The sequence below is a fragment of the Bufo gargarizans genome, chromosome 3 (genome assembly GCF_014858855.1).
Source record: "Bufo gargarizans isolate SCDJY-AF-19 chromosome 3, ASM1485885v1, whole genome shotgun sequence".
In the NCBI taxonomy this organism is placed as follows: Eukaryota; Metazoa; Chordata; class Amphibia; order Anura; family Bufonidae; genus Bufo; species Bufo gargarizans.
Window position 1 is genome coordinate 106383474 of NC_058082.1, and position 16532 is coordinate 106400005.

Below are 16532 nucleotides of genomic sequence, written 5' to 3' on the forward strand. Positions count from 1 at the left end.
TCGGACAGAGCTCTTAAGAGACTTTATTAAAAACAAAAATGTAATTAAGTTTACAAATGAGTTATAAACTACAGTAATTGTCACCTTTGTACAAAAGGATGGTTTTAAAATGCTTCCCCTATAACACCAGGATAAAAAAAAAAAATACAAAAGTTTTATTATAGTCTAGCCTTTAGTTTATTGCCAGTGTTAAAGTTTTAGGCACGGTTTATACATTCCCAGAGGTTTTAGAAAAGTTAATGGCTTGACAAATACTGTCCAGAGAAAAGACTTGGAAGTCAGATTGGACAAAAATTTTGCAACGTACAAAAATAAAAAACATAAGGAAACCATTAAGGAAACCAAAACTATCTACAATTCCTGCCATTGGGTGATCTCCCTAGGTGCCAAAGATAACCAACAACCCTTACATATAAATAATCTTACCGAAGCATCTCATCCTATAAGTTGGGATGAACATATTCAATGACCACCCCACCTGCAAAGAGCCAAGTCAACACCTGCACATAATATTACTGGAAGCCACATCATCCTACTTACACCACACAAGTAAATCTTGCTTTTCATCATCGATGGCACAAGTAATGCTTGAAACCCCAATTATCTTCCACATTTTCAGAGAACCTGCTCCATAGAAATCATGCAGGTGCTATATCAAAATGTAGACCTGTATTTACCCATGGAGCGCTCCTCTTCCAGACAATATTCATTAGTGGACTGCAATTACGGTACTGTCGTTTCTCCAGTGGCCAAGCAACTTTCCAGCAACGTCTACAAACAGTAAATCACGTCACATAGAAAGTTATCCGTATTAACAGCTATATAGTCCACTTATAACATACTAGTCATATCAATCATTTCATTTGATGGCCACGTGGTCTCCCAATAGCGCGTCACTCGGCCCCTACATATGGGCTTGTCCATCATATGACAAATAAGGCTTATCCATTCATTAGGACTCAATGTTACATGGGATGTCCCCCACTTTCTTTCCCTCTGGAAAACCTATGACTGCAGTGGTTCAAATTTATGGAGCCAAAACGGTAACATAGCCCATGAACAGGTTTGGGACTAGACCTGTTTTTGATAATCCTGCCTTTCCAGGACCTTATGACAGGTCTCGAACAATTAGACATTGGGTTATTATGGGATAAGCAGAGACACTTGGCTTGTGAATATCAGCTAAGTCAGACAAAAAGCAAGGTGCAAAAGAGAGCCTGTTCACGAAACGCCATGACCTGGAGAGACAATGGCAAGTCCACTGGTTTTCCTGAATACTCCGCTTACTGCACGGTAAATTGAAACAAACTTGGAGCCTTTTTGACAGAAATAGAAAGAAGTCATTTATTTACAAGAAATAATAGAGAGGTCACAGAATTTATAGGTTTTAAAAAATAAAACTACTAGTTAGTACATAGGTAACGATGCAGGAAATCAAGTACAATGCATGAGACATGACAACATTGGAATTAGGGGGGGGGGGGGCAATTTTAAAAATAATTGCGTGACATACGGTAATGCATAGCTCGTAACTGATTGAGTGGGTTTCCTTATAAAGTAATCATTTATGGTCTAGCCACATAATGATAGATTAAGGCACAGTCATTGAGAAAACACATCTTCTCCATCAAATGTAACCAGCTCTCCCCTCACATCCAACCTGAACAGAAACCTCAACAAAGCCTAGTATCCAACGTGACGTCCTCCACTGAAAGCAAGATGCGCGGATTTCATCTACACCCTAGTAAGATGATAAATCTCTACCTTTTACTTTTAGGAGCAGAATACAAGATGCCCTGAGGGGACAAACCACTGTATAAAAATACATTTTAGTTTTGTGTGTAGGCTGCATGAATATAGCTCTATAAAATATGCAGGTGGAAGCCCCCCCAAATACAATTTTCAAAAAAAAATAAAAAAAAGGTAAGTATACAAGTACCTAAAAAAACAAAAACAAACCTCTCCACTAACATTTACAAAATGGGCCAGAAGATGAGCAAAGGGGACACGACATAACACCGAAGAGAACAGTCCATGTCAGGAACCTAAAATTCCTCTCCACATTCAGAGACACTGTGCTCAGTAGACGGCATGACTCCTCTTCCTCCGGCCAGAAAAGGAACATAAATGAACACTTAAAACCCCACAACTAAGACGAGTCAGAATGTGGCAACAAGAACTCACTAGTCTGGTGCATTATCACCCAGGGGATTTCATTGCTCCATGGGAGGTCTGACTGGACCAAATGATGTCAGGAAACCAAATATGCAGAACAGAACGAATAGATTAGCAGCTCCATTTCATATTTAGCCTCCAAATTCTTCATACAGCACTGATAAATCTACAATACATGACTGGATACAAAACACTTATTGCTTGCACCACTTGGTATTTCCACTTTTTATGGCAGAATCATGACCAACCCACTACAGTTAACGATAGCTTCTACATATGGCAGACTGCTTCCATTGTGGCGTGCATGCCAGATCAAGACAAGATGATCGCCATTATTTCTGCTGCTCAATGGCAATGTGACAGTTAATGAAGAAAAGGGTATGAGAGAGAAAATGTATACAGAAGCCCACAAAATGCCTGAAAATTCAACAAACAACTCAATCCATTCAGATTACAGATTAGCCAAAAAAAATAAAATAAAAATAAAGTAAATGACAAGATAAGGCTATGCAGAGAGACCAGAGAACATTTTGGTCTAAGCACTTGTTATAACGTCACAATTTTTGGCATTTTTGTCTTTCATGTTTTAATATCCTCTATATATTATATGTGTGTGTCTTGTTAAAAATGTATTGCTTTGACAATAATTATAAAGGTTCAACGTTTACTGGTGTACCTTAGGTTCTCCTCTGTTTCTGAAAATATAAGAAAATAGAAATATTTATTATATATATATATTTATAATAAAAAAGGAAGAATAGATAAGTCCTGGCAAACACCTTCACCCTAACAGAGTCAGAGGCTTTACAGTGGCTAGCTGCTGGCTCTCCTTCAGAAGGCGGGTATCATTAGCCTTTATATCAAGCGGGTTAAAGCTCAAATCCACTCTGCCTCAACCAGGTCAAGGTTTAATAACTGGAGGTTCGTTTCCCATTTCAACACATACATGGTTACCTTCCGTCCAAACAGGAAGCCCTGTAGAGATCTGTAATATATTGTTAATCAATGAGAATGGAGGGGGAGGGGGGGGGGGGGGCACTGAAAATTGCTACAGAGGGCGAGTCTCCCCGCATCAAAGCTGGGAGGAGAAGTTGGCACAAACTTCCAAGTCACAACAGACGTTTGACACTTTTGGACCCATCATTCTTTTACAGCCCAGACTCCAATAACTAAACACATTTTTCCCAATTATTTACAGTCCTGCCCGAACAAGGCCCCTCAGAAGCCATTGCCGCTGATATTGATTGACTGCAGGTCTGCCACTTGCATGACGTTTATGCCGCTGCTGGCGAGACGGGCAATGCCTTCGGGCGATATTGCCTCCATGGCTACCATATTGGTGGTGATGAGGGCCTGAGGGGTGGGAGTGGAGGCAGCACTTCCATCAGAGCCTGTCCCTGTTTCCATTGGAACTGTAGTCAGGGCTATTGGTCCGGGCTGGCTCTTCTTGTTTTGATGTGTCTTTATGTGCTTCGACAAATGATCACTTCTCATGAAGCGCTTTGGACACTCCGGACACACAAATTTCTTCTCACCTACAAAGCACATAGAAGTGTATGATATTAATATTACACTGTTAATTCATCTACTTAAAAATATTTTAATACCATTGGCTCCAAAATCCGATATAATGTGTATGTATATATGACAATCATTGTGTTACAATCAATAAGGAGGTCTCAGAGTGCCCTGCTGTATACAGCAACAAACGTGAAACTGCAGTTAATCTGTATTAGTTTTTAGGGAATTGAACAATTCCTAATTAAATGGGCTCCAAAGTAATGGAGTAATATGCTGATACCTCAAGATCCTTTGTAATATCTCTCACAATCATTTATGGACAGGGCCCTGAACAGAGGAGCTCCTTCTTTAAGTGTAATGGAATTTTTTTTTTAACACAAGAATCCCTCATGTGGGCTTTGTAATTCAATCTTTAGTAAGTTCCCCTAGTGGCGGCTGCAGACAGCCATACATTTGTCCTATGTGGGTGTTCAGAGTTTTTTTTTTTTCATATGACCTATCCTCTGCATAGGTCATCGGTATTTCATTGGTGGGGCCCGACAACTGGAACCCCCGCCGATCAGCTGTTTTATAAGGCACCGGTGCCGCAGTCTTCTCCAGCTTTGACTAGGCCATGCGACCTGACCATTATCAGACACACAGCATAGGTGCAGCTCAGTCCCATTGAAGTAATTGGGGCTGAGCTGCAATACCAAGCACAGCCGCTATACAATATATGGTGCTGTGCCTGGCGAGCTGAGAGAAGGCTGTGGAGCTACTGTGAGCACAGGTGCCGTCTCGGAAGTCGGACCCCCACCATCAGCGATAAAAAAAAGAAATAATTTAAAACCCTCAGAAAATCCTTTTAACTTAATGGCTATATAAAACGGACCCAGAAAATTAGGGTCAGACGAAGACCCATTTAGCAAAGAGAACCAAAAATACAACTGTAAATTGCAGCCACAAGTTGAAAGACTTTAACCCCTTCTACCCCGGACCAGTTTTCACATCCCTGCATTTTTTGCAAATCTGACATGTGTTACCGTATTTTTCGCCCCATAAGACGCACTTTTTCCTCCCCAAAAATGGGAGGAAAATGCCCCTGCGTCTTATGGGGCGAATGCTGACAGTTTAACATCGCTGGACGCGATGTACGGAGCGGGGGCCGGGGGAGGGACTGGGAGGAGGAGGAGGAGCTGGGGGCCGGCAATAGCAGTGGGGGGGTGCGGTCACTGTACTATAGCCCCGCCGCTCCGGTATACTAATATAAAATGCATTATTGAATTAATTTATTAAACATGCCCCCCTCACTCCTAATAGTATCGTATATCCGAATTTCTTCTGTATAATGCCGGCAGGCAGGGCGGCGCGTCACTCACTGATGTCACGTGCCTGCGCCGCCTGCTTTATGAATGAAGCAGGCGGCGCAGACAAGTGAAGTCACTGAGGGACGCGCCGGCCGCCATTATACAAAAGAAATTCTGATATACAGTACTATTAGGAGTGAGGGGGGCATGTTTAATAACTTTTAATTCAATAATACATTTTATATTTGTATGTGGCGGTGGCCACACGGAATCTGTGGATGGCACAGTTATGGGGTGGGGGGTCTGTGGATGGCACATATATAACAGTGCCAGCCACAGATCCCCCTGTAACAGTGTCGAGTCATCCACAGATCTCCCCCCCCCCCCATAAGTGTCCGTCATCCACAGACCCCCCCCCCCATAAGTGTCCGTCATCCACAGACCACCATTAGTTCCAAACCCACCAAAAGCACACCTTTTTGGTTAATTTTTTCTTATTTTCCTCCCCAAACACCTAGGTGCGTCTTTATGGGCCGGTGCGTCTTAAAGGGCGAAAAATACGGTACTTTATGTGGTAATAACTTTGGAACAATTATTTATCCAAGCCATTCTGAGTTTTTCTCGGGACACATTGGACTTCATGATAGTAATACATTTAAGTCAATATATTTTACCTTTATTTATGAAAATAAATTCACAATTTTCAAAATTACTATTTCTCCGCTTTTAAAACAGAAAGGGATACCTCAAAATATGTATTACTTAACATTCCCCATATGTCTACTTTACGTTTGCATCATTTTGCAAATGTCAATTTTTTGGGGGACGTTAGAAGGTTTAGAATATTAGAAGCAATTCTGAACATCTTTAAAAAGTGGGATTTGGAAATTTTCTTAAAGGACCAGTTCAGGTCTGAAGCCACTTTGTGAGGCTTACATAGTGGAAACCCCCCCATAAGTTACTCAAAACTGACTTTACAAACTTTGCTAACCCTTTCAGTGTTCCACAAGAATTAAAGGATTTTCCATTTTAATTCATTTCTTTCTTTAACACAGAGGGTTAACAGCCAAACAAAACTCAATATTTATTACCCCGATTCTGCGGTTTACAGAAACACCCCACATGTGGTTGTAAACTGATGTAAGGGCACACGGCAGGGAGCAATAGAAAAGGAGCGCCGCATGGTTTTTGGAAGGCAGATTTTGTTGGACTGGTTTTTAGACACCATGTCCCATTTGAAGCCCCCCCTAAGAGTAGAAACTCCCAAAAGTGACCCCATTTTGGAAACTAGAGGATAAGGTGACAGTTTTATTGGTACTATTTTGGGGTACATATGATTTTTAATCGCTCTATAGTACGTTTTTTTTTTGTGAGGCAAGGTTTTTTTTGTGAGCCATTTTTTGTGAGCCATTTACATCCCCTTGGGCACCTTATTTTTATGAATGACAGGTTAGTAATAGCGTATTTTTAGCAAAATGTGCCTACAGATTACATTTATAAGACCACATTAGGAATGGTTAAAGCTCCCTGAACATAACCATATTTTTATCTGGAGGGGGTGAAACCTGGTGACAGTATCCCTTTAAGTTTTACACAATAGCATTTTTTAAACAAACAAATTGTTTTAGTGTCTCCATAGTCTAAGAGAGCCATAGTTTGTTTTTTTTCCCGATTTTTTTAGGGGCTCATTTTTTTGCGGGGTGAGGTGATGGTTTCATTGGTTCTATTTTGGGGGGGCATACGCCTTTTGATTGCTTGGTGTTGCACTTTAAATGATGATCGGTGACAAAAAAAAAAAAGTTTTTGTGCACTTTTTACGATGTTCATCTGAGGAGTTAGGTCATGTGTTCTTTTATTTCACTGACACAATAATAATTTGTTTTTTTTTGCTTCAAAAATGCTTTTTAGGCCTCATGCACACGACAGTTTTTTTTCACGGCCCGCAAAAACGGGTCGGGTCCGTGATCGTTTTTCCGTCCGTGGGTCTTCCTTGATTTTTGGAGGATCCACGGACATGAAAAAAAAAGTCATTTTGGTGTCCGCCTGGCCGTGCGGAGCCAAACGGATCCGTCCTGAATTACAATGCAAGTCAATGGGGACGGATCCGTTTGATGTTGACACAATATGGTGCCATTTCAAACGGATCCGTCCCCATTGACTTTCAATGTAAAGTCTGGAGTTCTGTTATACCATCGGATTGGAGTTTTCTCCAATCCGATGGTATATTTTAACTTGTAGCGTCCCCATCACCATGGGAACGCCTCTGTGTTAGAATATACTGTCGGATATGAGCTACATCGTGAAACTCATTTCCGACAGTATATTCTAACACAGAGGCGTTCCCATGGTGATGGAGACGCTTCAGGTTAGAATATACAAAAAAACTGTGTACATGACTGTCCCCTGCTGCCTGGCAGGTGCTGCCAGGCAGCAGGGGGCAGACCCCCCCCCCCCCCCCTGTTTTTAACTCATTGGTGGCCAGTGGGCCCCCCCTCCCTCCCTCCCTTGTAATAATAGCATTGGGGCCAGTGTGCGCGCCCCCCCAACCCCCCCCCCCCCCTCCCTCCCTCTATTGTAATAATAGCATTGGGGCCAGTGTGTGCCCCCCCCCCCCCCCCCCCCCCCGATCATCGGTGCCAGCGGAGTAGAAGATTCATACTTACCTGGCTGCTGCGATCTCTGTGTCCGGCCGGGAGCTCCTCCTACTGGTAAGTGACAGGTCTGTGCGGCGCATTGCTGTCACTTACCAGTAGGAGGAGCTCCCGGCCGGACGCAGACATCGCAGCAGCAGCCAGGTAAGTATGAAAATCTTCTACTCCGCTGCCACCGATGATCGGGGGGGTGTGCGCACACTGGCCCCAATGCTATTATTACAATAGAGGGAGGGAGGGGGGTTGGGGGGGTGCGCACACTGGCCCCAATGTATTAAAACAATAGAGGGAGGGAGGGAGGGGGGGGGGGGGTTGGGGGGGCGCGCGCACACTGGCCCCAATGTATTAAAACAATAGAGGGAGGGAGGGAGGGAGGGGGGTGCGCACACTGGCCACCAACGAGTTAACAACAGGGGAGGGGGGGCCGCACAATGATATTCAAACTGGGGAGGGGGGGGTCTGCCCCCTGCTGCCTGGCAGCCCTGATCTCTTACAGGGGGATATGATAGTACAATTAACCCCTTCAGGTGCCGCACCTGATGGGGTTAATTGTACTATCATATCCCCCTGTAAGAGATCGGGTGCTGCCAGGCAGCAGGGGGCAGTCTTGTACACAGTTTGTAGTGTATTCTAACTAGAAGCGTCCCATCACCATGGGAACGCCTCTGTGTTAGAATATACTGTCGGATCTGAGTTTTCACGAAGTGAAAACTCAGCTCTGAAAAAGCTTTTATGCAGACGGATCTTCGGATCAGTCTGTATGAAACTAAAACCTACGGCCACGGATCACGGCCACGGATGCCAATCTTGTGTGCATCCGTGTTCTTTCACGGACCCATTGACTTGAATGGGCCCGTGAACCGTTGGCCGTGAAAAAAATAGGACAGGTCATATTTTTTTCACGGCCAGGAAACACGGCTCACGGATGCGGCTGCCAAACGGTGCATTTTCCGATTTTTCCACGGACCCATTGAAAGTCAATGGGTCCGTGAAAAGAAACGGAAAACGGCACAACGGCCACGGATGCACACAACGGTCGTGTGCATGAGGCCTTAGTGTCTCCATTGTCTGAGAGTCAAATATTTATATTTTTTGTGGGATGAGGTGACTTATTGGTACCAGCTTGGGGGCATACGCCTTTTTGATCGCTTGGTGTTGCAATTTTGTGATGTAAGGGGACCCAAAAAAAAGGCTTTTTTTGGCAGTTTTTTATTTTATTTACGGTGTTTATCAGATGGGGTGGATCATGTGATAGACTGTCGTTACGGACGAGGCGATACCCAATATGCAAGTTCTTTTTTTTAAACTTTATTTTGACCCACTCTGGGACTTTACTTTTGGGTGTCCGATCCCCTCTGCAATGCATTACAATATATCTGTATTGTAATGGATTGCCTGTTCGTGTACTACAGCGAGTAGTACACAAACAGGTTGCCTAGGAGACCCAGCCTGAGGCTGGATCTCCTGGGCACCCGTAGAAGGCATGTCCCGAGGCTGCCTCTGGTCCCCGCCACAGCAGCGCGGGGACCCCTCCTATGCCGCGGTCAGTGCTAATCGCGGCATAGAAGGGGTTAATCTGTCCGCATTGGCTTGTACAGCGATGCCGGCGGATACAGCAGGTGCCCGGCTACCAGGGACTGCCGGGCCCCTGCAGTGAACGGGTGCGCAACGCACCGGTGCCCGCCCGATCACTCATGACTTATTAGTACGTCAAAATGAGGGAATGCACCTGCCGCAATGACGTACTATTACGTCATATGTCGGGAAGGGGTTAAAGGTGTTGTCCACGTCATTATTGTTGATGGCCTCTCCTCAGGATAGGCCATCAATATCTGATCAGCGGGGGTCCCACACTCACTAACCAGCTAGCTGTTTCAGAGTAGCTCCGGTGCTGGAACCACACAGCCCCCACCCACTTCTGCAGTGCTACAGTTACAAGCTCCATCCACTGCACAATGGACGAAGTTGTGTGGTTCCAGCTCTAACACTACTGACACAGCTGGGTGTCAGAACCCTGCAGATAACATATTGATTGCCTATTCTGAGGATAGGCAATCAATAACAAAAGGCATGGACCACCCTTTAAGCTTCAAATAATAATAAAAAGTGGTTCCATTTATACAGTGTTCCACAGTATGTTATACCATGAAATGTCACAGTAATACATGCTGTCAGTTTTAACAGAAATGTCTGCTCAGAACAATATGAATACCTGTACTATCTGCAACTTTGGCTACATAGAAATACCAAGAAGTAGGTGATAACTTTATTATAAATTATTTTGTAATCACCAGACCTAACAGATGTCAGGAGAAAAAAAATATATAAAAATTTGTGCAGCTGCCCTCACACTGGTCAGTATGAGCATAGCTGGCACAACTGGTACAGACAACTCACCAGTGTGGGTACGCTTGTGCCTCTGTAGTTCATCACTCCGGGTAAAGCGTTTTCCGCAGAATACCCAGGTGCAGACAAAAGGTCTTTCCCCTGTATGCCAACGTAAATGAGCCCTCAGATGGGATGTCTTTCCATAGACTTTGCCACAGCCTGGGATATGACAGATATGTTGCTTTTTCTTCCCTGGGTCACTTGAACTCCTGAAAAAGAAGATATGTTTGAAGATGTTTAAGCATTCTGTAATATAACAAACCAGGGCATTTTTTAAATACAAGACGCATGGTAGAGGATGCAAGAAATCCTTCAGTAACTCATGAGCACTGGAGGAATAGACTCAATCTACCAATATCTTAGACAGCAGCTTATTCACCTCTGCTGCCAAGTTATGGTGATATAACCCCATGACAAGGAATCTGTGGTCAATGACTTACTTTTATAAGTTTTTATGTTAATGTTTATGTGGCACCCTCACAAAAGTCTGACCTTTCCTGTTTGGTAGAAATTACTTTTCAGTTTGTGCTGTGAGCAGTGCCACCAGGGGCAGCTGTCATCTGTCATCACAGGCGGCATTAAAATTAGATTAAACTACTCTTAAAAAGCTGGAGATAGACAACACAGGATACATCATTCACAAAGGGTGATGATCAGAGCTTACCTCCTCCCCTCCCTACACAACGGACCTCTGCAATGGTCACATAACACACCCACAAGTATAACTCACGGAAGTTAAAGGAGGTAAGGTCATCAGTTCTGAAATCTTAGAAAACCCTTTAAATAGGTTGTTTTTTTCCCTTTAAGAGAGCAACAGCAAAGAACTTGCTTTGGGTGGAAACTGCTCATCTATGTATTAGGGCTCATTCAGATTAGCTTAACTTATGAATGAGTTCGCATCCACAGACCGTTGTTTCATTCCGTGGCTCTGCAAAAAAGATTGAGCATGTCCTATTCTTGTCCACAACTGCAGACAATAGGCATTTCTATCATAGTGCCAGCCATCTGTGGTCCACAAAATGCAGAACGCATATGGGACTGTACCCATGCTTTGCGGATCCGCAGTTTGCGGACCACAAAACACTACGACCGCTTGAATGAGCCCTTAAGCTACCTTCACATTAGATCCGTCATGGATCTGCAAAAATGCTTTTGTTACAATAATACAACCACATGCATCCGTCATGAACAGATCCGGTTGTATTGTCTTCTATAGCCACGACATATCCGTCTTGAACACCATTGAAAGTCAATGGGGGAGGGATCAGTTTTCTATTGTGTCAGAGAAAATGGATCCATCCCCATTGACTTACATTGTGTGTCAGGACGAATCCGTCTTGCGCCGCACCACATTGCGGACAGAAAAACGTTGCTTGCAGCGTTTTTCTGTCTGATGGGGACGCAACCAAACGGAACGCAGATGTGAAAGTAGCCTTACTTTGAATGATCCATTCATTTTAAAAGGTATCCTGTGACACAACACTGTCCTAATGTTTCTTATTCATACCTTCCCTCACTGTCTTTACAGTAAGGACAAGTACAGGCCTCTCTACGCATTCTCCGTCCAGGTTGGGGTTGAGGATCTGGGCTTGTTTCACCCTCCTCCATGGCAGAATGATCCTCGTGTAGCCCATCAGCACCAGCAGTATGAATGCTTAGGTGGCCACTTCCATCACCTGTTTATGGAGTAGACAATAAAAATCAGACACGGGCCAATAAGCAATAGGCGGATTACAAGCATGGCTTGTCAGATGAGGAGACAGAATTATAGTCAAGGATAATAAATATTAAAAAAAAACTAGCAATATGACGACAATACAACCTGTCTTCACATAGTTCAATATAAGGGGGAGGGACACACAAACATACAGCAAGTAAACCGAACTTAACGATAATTTCTGATCACAAGCAACTTGATTCAGAGATAAAAATAAAAAAATCCTTGAAAACAAGCAATACACAGCGCCCACTTGTGGAGAATATTTTCCCTGATTGAGCCACATCTACAAAGCTATTCTCCCATTGAAGCCCTCTCTTCATATATACAGAATCTTTTTAAACACACCGATCCACACAAAATGAATCTGTAATACAGTTGCAATAGTTTTATTAGTGTCACAGGCATTAAAATAACTTATAATGCTGTGTGTCTCTGCATAACATTACGTCTACAGAATTCTACTGACATAATGCTGTGTAAGAGTCCGTTCAGACTGTAAGGGCTCAGTGTCCGTATTGCGGACCGCAGATGGCGGGTCTGCAATAAACAGGCACCAGCCGTGTGAACTCTGTGGTGTGGATGCGGACCCGCTGACTTGAATGGGTCCGATTTTAAAATGCAGCAGAGGCACGAATCAGAAGCGCTTTGTCAGCTTTCAGGTCCGTGCCACCGCACCTTAAAAGACAGGATGTCCCATCTTTTGCAGACCCATTCAACTCAATGCATCTGCACGGCAATACGGGATTCACACTGCCGATGCCTGTGCATCACTGTCAGCGGCACAGACCCCTTACTGTTGTGTGAATGGGCCTTAACCCTTAGAGCTCTGGCATGTACTGTATTAGGCCTCTTTCACACAAACGTTTGTTTTCTTCTCCCGTTTACGGGCCGTTTTTTGCATTCCATATACGGAACCAGTCATTTCAACGGTTCTGCAAACAAAAGAAAACGTCCAATTTTGCCCGCAAATCACGTTCCGTGGCTCCATTCAAGTCCATGGGTCCGCAAAAAAACGGAACACATACGGAAATGCATCCGTAAGTCTTCCGTATCTGTTCCAATTTTGTGGAACCATCTATTGAAAATTTTATGCCCAGCCCAATTTTTTCTATGTGATTACTGTATATGCCATACGGAAAAACGGAACAGAAACACAACGGAAACAAAAAACACAGAACGGATCTGTGAAAAACGGACTGCAAAACACTGAAAAAGACATACGATCGTGTGAAAGAGGCCTTACACCGACAGGGCCCTGTTCTTCAGGAGCAGGTCTCAGGCGTGGGTCGATCCTATGGATATACCATAAACGTCCAAATGGGAATACCACTTTTTAGTGCTGTAAAAGTCCAGTATCTGCATTATGCAATGTCACTTCAGTAGACAGAACTAGAAAAACTGGTGCTGCAGCAACAAAACGTAAGGATCTGACAACAACAAAGACACAAACTACATGCATTCACCAGTGCTTCACAGCAGCGAGGATCACTAGATAGGATGCACTACTGGGGACAGGCTGACTACCGGGGTGGTGAGAAACCTTTAATGACTTGCAAGATCAGACTCTCACATTGCATTAACAGATTTTTTTTATTTTATTTTTCCTTGGACAGCAAAATGGTATTATCTTGTACACACCCAATAAAAATGAAAACACTTATACAATGGATGTACTAGTGTTGGCCAGCAGATATTTTTGCCAGGCGCATACACCCGATAGCTAAAACCTAGGACTCAGAGGTTTTGATTATTTCACTTTACTTGTTTGTTCCTTTTCCAATTGCAAAAGGACTGCAGAATATGCTGTGGTGCTATACGACTAAATATCATTACTGTGGACCACAGTATCCCATTTGCATTTGGGGGGGGGGGGGACAAGTTTTCAGCTACATTGCCTACCTGTTACTTCTGATAATGATCACACGCATAATGTTCCTTTTAACAGTAGTCAAGTATTACAAGTCAAGCTCTATGTGTAACAGACTTACCAGATGCATTAGTTATGGTCAGAGGAACCCCCTGAAGCTGGTGTACTTGTATTCCAGAGGCTCCTAAGGCACCTAGGTTAATGGTCTGTAGGCCAGACATTGATGAAAGTTGAGCAGCATTGACGGTCACTGTTCCAGCATTGCCAGACTGCCCCAGGGATACACCTTGCATGGGAGCAAGAGTGATTGTCTGAGTTTGAGGATTTTGAACCTGTAGGTTTTGAAGTTGGATAGTTTGCCAAGTAACCTGCCCGTTGGGACCCACTGTAGGAGTACGGATTATGATTGGGCCAGTGTTAGGCAGAGTTTGGAACTGAAGGTTCTGTAGGGCGTCTTGCGAGATGGCTTGTGCACTGAAGGATTGACCAGAGAGCTGTGCAGCTTGTAAAGTCTGGATAGTCTGTCCACCCTGAACAATCTGCGGTTGAATGAGAATTTGCTGCTGTTGTTGCTGCTGAGACTGGTCACCATCTTTTTGTTGGCCCTGTTGCATGTTGGCACTGGTCTGCTGGATGGAGTCAGTGACCAAGGTGAGCTGACCGCTGGACCTCTGAATGGGGGTGCTGCTTCCACTGCTACAGTTCAAGAGATTCATACCGCTGGCAGTGGTGCAGGTGGAGTAACTATTGGCATTTGTAAAATAAGCATTGGCTTGTGAGGTGACCAGCTGTGAAGAGCTAACACATGAAGTAACAGGCTGGGAGTTATCCTGATTGCCACTGCTCAGTGTGACTGACTGAGACGTGGGTGTCAGAGAAGCTGCATTTACAGGGAGAAGGGTGATATTGCCATTAAGAGCAACTGGAACATTGGTCAAGTACTGGGTCTGCCCTGAAAGGACATTGTTGGCTAGACCCATCCCCTGAATGGGGACCGCTTGCTGAAGAAGGTTGGGCATTGCAGCCAGTATGTTTCCTGAACCAGTGCGGTTGGTAGTAATTATTTGCTGATTGCTGGCTGGGATGATCTGCAGCTGTCCAGAGGCATCTTGCTGGACACTGACCTGAGGGGCGGTGGTGAACTGCAGCTGTTGCCCATCCACTGTCTGGAACTGGGGGATAACTTGGTACTGAATATTAGGCATCATACCCTGAAGACTGGCCAGTACCTGCTGATTCTGCATATTTGGGGCAGCCGCTACCACATATTGTCCAGGGGCTATTGGACGGTTCTTTGAAGAGCCATCTCCAGCTTGGTCCTTGGATGGAGTTGTAGATATGATCTGCCAGCCATTGGCCGTCTGTGTTAATTGGGCTGTGCTCAAATCCAGTTCTGTTGCACCTTGTTGCTGACCCGCACCATTTCCATTTTCAGGAGGCTCAATTCTACTACACGTGGCTGCCAACAAAGCCAAGGGAGAAGGCTGGGAGTCCTATCGAAAGTGAAACAAAAGAAAGCAGCAAAGTAAAACATCATTATGACTACATGGGCATAGGGGGTCACACAGAAGCCAGCATTAACATTGCACGAGTCTAGCAGATGGGCTTAGGTGGGTAAGTACTTACTGTATACTGTACTGACATTTCAGCAAACCAGCAATAAGATTCCTGACACAAGAAGCCTAAATTTTAAATCAAGGAAATGGCAGCATGTTTCAGTTACTTCAGCTTCAAAAGACTGGGTGTAACAAAGAATTAGTGCACAAGCTGGAATCGCAAGCAAAACATTGACACAAGTCTGTATTCAGACAAGACCGTCAGCATATGCAAGTGATTTCAGAAAGCTGGCTTCTGAAAACCTTGGTATTCATGGCTGCTCTGTGCGGTTGTCTATTTGCACAAGATCTTAAAGTGGTTGTGTCACTTCAGCAAATGCCATTTATCATGTAGAGGAAGCTAATCCATATTGCTTCTTTTGCTGGTTTTATTCATTTTTTTCCATCACACTATACACTGCTCGTTTCCATGGTTACGACCACCCTGCATTCCAACAGCGCTGGTCATGCTTGCACACTATACGAAAAAAGCACCAGCCTATGCGTGGTCCCACAGTCCCGGACTATTAAAAAATATATATCGCATTCCAGCTGAGGCCAGTAACTGGATGCAGCAGTCTTGTGACCAAGAACAGGTTCCAGTCTGCTCAGGCCCAGCAGTGGAAAGGGGGAGTTTTAAAGGGAAATGAACATTTTTAACACAGTTCTGCACACAGTTGGAATTAAAGTGGCATTGTACTTTGGAAAAAAAAAACTGATAAGCCATAGCGACGTGTCAAGTTTTGAGGAGAATGCGAGTGCAGAAATCCCTGCCAACCACTAGAATGAGGAGAGAGAAGCACTCCTATAGCACACACTCTCTCCTCTCGCTGTAGGAGAATGAATCGAGTCTCAGCGCTTGGACCCCCACTGATCAAAAGTTTTGATTTGTCCCTATGTCATACCCAAAGTACAGCACCACTTTATACTGCACAATCCCTTTAAAACGACAAATTAACAATTAGTCTCATCCAGGGCTGCACGATATAGGAATTTTGTGCGATTGCGATTAGGGCCCTAAAAATTGCGATAACTATATGTGATGCAATATTCTAAAGGGAATTGTGCTAGAGGTCTATTTGCTTGGATTTTCAAGGCAAAAGCACACAGAAATTACTGATAATGCTGAAATGTAGTTATGCTTAACTCAAGAACTGAAATGCACAGTGTTTTTCAAAATAAAACATCTTTTACTAAATTAAATAACATATTTGCATTACTGCAAAAGTACAAAATACAAAACTTGCCATTTTCCTGATAGCGCTGCACAGAACAGATAAATAGATAAAATAACGACTTGCCTCCAGCCCCTCCTCGCACTGTAACTGA

The 16532-nt window shown here is 43.9% G+C and overlaps 1 protein-coding gene across 1 annotated transcript in view; it reads right to left on the reverse strand.

Moving 5' to 3' along the window:
* Positions 1-16532, reverse strand: part of SP1 (Sp1 transcription factor) — a 26181-nt gene continuing 9649 nt past the window's right edge. Inside the window, exons 3-6 of the mRNA XM_044284148.1 lie at positions 13730-15101; positions 11529-11697; positions 10031-10230; positions 1-3710 (exon numbers count right to left, since the gene is read on the reverse strand). Of these exons, the coding sequence (XP_044140083.1) occupies positions 3394-3710; positions 10031-10230; positions 11529-11697; positions 13730-15101 (2058 nt within the window). The 3' untranslated portion in view covers positions 1-3393. The remainder of the gene's footprint in view (positions 3711-10030; positions 10231-11528; positions 11698-13729; positions 15102-16532) is intronic.